The sequence below is a fragment of the Lycium ferocissimum genome, chromosome 9 (assembly GCF_029784015.1).
Source record: "Lycium ferocissimum isolate CSIRO_LF1 chromosome 9, AGI_CSIRO_Lferr_CH_V1, whole genome shotgun sequence".
NCBI lineage: Eukaryota > Viridiplantae > Streptophyta > Magnoliopsida > Solanales > Solanaceae > Lycium > Lycium ferocissimum.
In genome coordinates this window covers 57934122-57939376 of record NC_081350.1, presented here as the reverse complement: position 1 = coordinate 57939376, position 5255 = coordinate 57934122, and the positions used below count along the sequence as shown (strand labels likewise).

The window sequence follows — 5255 nt, the reverse complement described above, 5'->3', positions numbered from 1 at the left end:
GGTCAATTGTTGGGGCATGCTTTTTTTTAGTTAAATGGTTAATTTCAGCTGATTTGGGGAATTTCCATCCACTTAGGGATATAAATGCACACTCTATTAACGTGAGGGGTATATTTAACTACTTTTGCTAACGGAGGGCAAAGTTGACTAATAAACTAAAGTAGAGGGGTATATTTGACCCTTTTCCCTTATTGAAATACCTCATAATTGAATGATAACTTTCTTTTCCTTTTAGACAAAATTTCTAAAAAATTGTTATCCTGCAAGTATGCAACCATGCAGCAAAATGTCTAATTTGAAAACTTCCTATACGAGAGTATACATAAAGAGCTAGTAACTTGATTGAATTTACGAAATACTTTTTTTATACTTTTGGCATGCATTAATGTTGTTGATTTTCCTTGGGGGCCGAAAACATGGAGCAAGCTCAAATTTGGTAAATTTGATAAAAGATAAATACTTTATCTTCTTGCAGAAACTGAAGAAAAGCAGATTTTCAATAATGGGATCAAATTTTGGAGACAAATCACTTGTTCTCTATTCTCACCTCAACAAAGCAGCAAAACTGCAAGAAGGACGCATCGAATGATTCCTCGTAAAAACCATAAGAATGGACGAACAGAGTAATCCTTCACCAAGCAACAAAACCACAAGAAGGATGCATCAAATGGTTCCTCGTGGTCGTCCCAGAATCAATAATAATCAAAATAAAACGAAATGTTCAAGGAAAATTTATGTATGTTTGCCTTCATAATAAGTAATTCTCCGAGTTTTTTGGCCAAAAACAACCCTATGCTATATTCACAACCAAACCTACATCCTTAAAAATTATACCTGTGAACAAAAAAAGTCCCTAAAGTTTCTCAAATCAAGCAGGTTTCATGGGCTCTCCAAGTGTTGGAGCAGGACTCTGAGCAACAACAGCAGAATCCTGTCAACCATAGAAGAAACATGAAGGAACAACATGGCCAAGTTAAAGACATCAATAAAAATAAAAGAATAAAATTGATGAAGAAGCAACAAATCACTTTCCAGTGTAACATGTAAAGAGAAAATAACACAAAGGTATCTCAATTGGTGATACACAACCGTTGAACCTAAATATTTTAACTTCTAATATTTTGAAAGATGGAACAAAATGTATAAGAACACTTAAAAAAGTCAAATCATAGGATATGATTTGCCGCTCTATCTGGAAACAAGATAAAAGAATTTACTATAGCGGGAATAATTCTTGTTCAATACAACAAAGATTACAAGAGAATGCATTTATCTTCCTTACAATATATAGGGTCCTCTTAAACGAAGTTCATCCCAAAATCTCTTTATACTATATTCCCCTGTTCCTTGGTACCACACCCACACTCATGATGATAACAGCTAAATTAGCTTAATAATATGCTTTATCCTTGCAATTCACTCTTGTTCATGTCAATGTAACTATCAAAGTGGCAGAAGATTAATTCATCCTTTGATTGACCAAATGAGTGAGGGAATAAGAAGACGGTCATGAAGAAATAAACAGTAAGTGATTACTGATAAGCAGGCAAGGAAAACACCAAAACAAGTTCAAAACAGATATAAAGAGTTAACTATTAGCAGCAATGGAAAAGCCCAAAACTATATAATATGCATGACCTTAATCCTTTTTGCATAATTACTGCAATTTCTTTTTGTTCCCAGTTAAGTTTTCACCTGAAAAAGATTAGTTAGAGAAGATAGATCAAACAACAACCCTGGGAAGGGGTACACCTAGGCATCAACGGCAATTTCATCGGTTACCATTTCTATTTTCCTGGTAGTCTTCATTCTTACTATATCTATTGGCACAACATCCCCTTAAAACACTGCTCAAGAAGAGAGACAATGTCCAGTGATATTTAGTTTGAACTAGAAGACAACATTATTGCTTCATGAAAGAAGTGCATGAAGGGAAAATGACTAATGAGATCCTCAAGCAATACGGTTTAAAGACATCTTTTACATATGCATTGTCTATATTTGAGATAACAAACGGAATTTAATAGCATTTGAGGAAAATGCATAGAGTGGAACTCTTACAAGTTATTTGTTGCTCGGTTGTCATGATCTGAGCTTTTCCAGCCTTTGTTTTTGTTACATTCTTTGTCCCTTCTGTAGATAAAGGACAAACTAGGCTTTCAACATAGATTTCCGCCCAACGCCAACCGTCAATGTTAGTAACCTCTGAAAATCTGAACGAGTCATCCTTTGGATTGTATGTCATGAAATAACTTTTTCGATCATGTGAAGTAGAACATGTCATATATTTACTTGATCCAAAATAAACCAAAATTTCACCTTTACTTGATATGAAAGAGGGTGGAAAGAACAGATAATCATAATCCACAAAAGGATCATCAGGATACTTGATAGTAAACATCTTTGTCCAAGATTCTTTAACCCCATACTCTTTCATAACCCAAACGTCTACATGAGTTACCAGATTATCACAAAGGACAGAAAGATCACTTCCAAACACTCCAAGCTTCAACTCAAAATATCCTTCTCCATAGGAGGGCTGTTCAACCTTTCCCCATTTCTCATCAGCCAAATCAATAGAAATGATGTTCCAGTCCTTATACATATTAAATATATCACGGCAAGTAACCCAATAAAGTTTCCCATTCACAAACTTGCCCGAAATATTTAATAGGTGCCTAGTCGGACGATCATCAACACTTTTCCAAGAATCACTCTGTAGGCTATATATTTTGACCTCAACTTGATCCCCGCCATATTTTAAAAAAACACCCACTACCTTATAATCATCATGGAACTCATCATATCCAAAACCATATAAAGGACAACAATCTGCCTTCATTAAAGTAGGTCTAGAATCAGGCAATTTTTTGTACTTCCTAATCGATGGATTCCACAGAACCAAGTCATACTTCTCAATGGCAAGACAAATCAATCCATTGACAGAACCTACAATCCAAAGATAATTATGCAATTTCTTGTACAATCCATTCGATTGCATAGGATAATCCAAGTCAAGTGGCTCAGTAACAGACTCATAAAACAATGACTTAAGAGTAATATCTTGCAGACTGTACTCATAAAGAGAGTACGTAGGTGCAGTAATATTCAAAGTAAGCATATGGTGGGTGTAGTCCTTGTTGTTATTACTAGTGGATAAGATGAGATGGGTGTTGATAAATTGAGGGGTAGAGATCAAAGAAAGCCAAGATTTTGAAACAGACCTGAATTTCAAGAGGGATTTCACTGGTAATCTTGACAGGATCTCAGTGATGAGTTCTGGTGGAAGTGTAGGGTTTGTGGTTTTGCTCTGCTTTGGGCGTATATCCCTCGATGCCATTTGCGTTTGCACAAATTTGAGATTTTTGCTATCCACAAGGTTTCTCCCAAGAAAGCACCTGTGTTTGTGGACTTTGTTTCATTTGGTCCTTAATACTCCCTCCGTCGCAGTGACTGGCCACGAAATTTAAGACAAAGGAACATTTGAATTTTGAGGTGTTTAAAACAAATTAAAAAATATTTATGTGGTTATAAATTATTTCGTTAAGCATAAAAGGTAAAATTTAAAGTTAAATTATTTTAAATAAGAAAATGTGTCATTTTTTTTTAAATTGGCTAAAAGAAAAAGTGTGTCATATAAATTGGGACAAAGAGAGTATATGTAAATATTATAAAACAATTAGTACTCCCTCAATCACAATTTATATGTGATATAGTTTAATTAAGCACGGAGTTCGTAAAAGAAATGAAGAGCAAGTCATAGATATTTATGTGGTTGTAAATCATTTCATTAAGGGTAAATTGACAAGTTTTGAGTTAAATAATTTCTTAATATGAAAATGTATTTTTTTTTTTTTGGAACATATATTAACAAGAAAAATGTATCACATAAATTGGCACAGAGTGAGTAATATATTTTAAAATAAGTAGTTTGGTACTATATCATGTAAGTAAACACGATTGATATTTTTGTTGTCAAAATAAATTGAGACCTTTGTGACTTTTATTTAAGGCCAAAGTCATAAGCGGCCCCCTAAACTAGTCCTGAAATTCCTCATGGGCACCTAAACTGATGCTTATTCCAATTTAACACCTAAACCATCCGAATTTGAACCACTTTAATACTTTTTGCTGAGGTGGCAAAATGTGTGTGATGCGCGTAGTACACTCGCTGGTGACATGGCAAAGTGACGAATTAAATAATGACACGTGGCATTTGAATCCAAATATTTTTTTTAAAAGGTAACTTTATTTAAATAAATCAAAAATACAAATAATTTTTTTTTAATTAACCCAAACACCACACCACACCCCCCACCCCCGCCCACTCTTCTTCCCCACCGAACCCCACTCCCCTCTCACGGCTGCAAGACGCCAACTCCCACCTACTGTGGAGTTGGTCACACCCTCATTTCACCTTCTTCCCAACTAGTAACCATTTTTCCCATCCCATTTCCCACGATTACGAGGAGCAAGAATGTACTTTCACCCGAAAAAATAATTAATTCGTGTCAATTCTGTTGAAAAAATGAGCTTCGGCAGAAATTTTTGAGACCTAAATCGATAGGATTTCTAATGAACAAAATACAAAGAAACTAAAAAAAAAAAAATAAAAAAATGTATGTTTAATCACAGACAGAGACATTTAACGGGAAATTGTAGGTGGGAAAAATTAGTTGGATGGAAGAATTGAGGAGGAAGACCAGTTCAATCGTCTTCCTCCTTTTTTTTTTAGTTAATTTTTTTATTATAATTATTTAGATTATATTATTAGGTGTATAAGCTGGGAAAAAATATTATTTGGATTCGTTTCACGCGCTTAAAGAGGGTAAATAACACGTTTTTGGCCACCTCAGCAAAAAGTGTTAAAGTGGTTCAAATTCAGATGGTTAGGTGTCAAATTGGAACAAGCATTAGTTTAGGTGGCCATGAGGAATCTTATGTCACGCCCCGAACCTGGGCCTGGACGTAACACGACACCCGGTGCCTGACTGCATATGACCGAGCGAACCAACTGGCTGGCTGAATCACATGTGATACCAAAACATAACTGGCTTATAAAAATAAAACTAACACATGCTGATTAACTAAAAGTCTGACTGAAATATCATAATTCCGAAATACTTAGACAATCCGAATATTCGAAAGTAGCCAACATGGCTAAACCAAAACAATCGAACAATCGAGTATAACCGTCATAACAAGACTAACATAACAAATATCTGATCGTCTCGAATCGTGTCTATGAAGCCTCT

General features: G+C 34.9%; 1 protein-coding gene across 1 annotated transcript; it reads right to left on the bottom strand.

Moving 5' to 3' along the window:
- Positions 1-479: 479 nt before the first annotated feature.
- On the bottom strand, positions 480-3454 carry LOC132031373 (F-box/kelch-repeat protein At3g23880-like). Its single transcript, XM_059421309.1, has 2 exons — positions 2062-3454; positions 480-931 (listed from the first exon to the last, which is right to left on the bottom strand). Coding segments are annotated over exons 1-2 (1281 nt in total). The 5' UTR covers positions 3341-3454; the 3' UTR covers positions 480-929.
- Positions 3455-5255: the final 1801 nt, after the last annotated feature.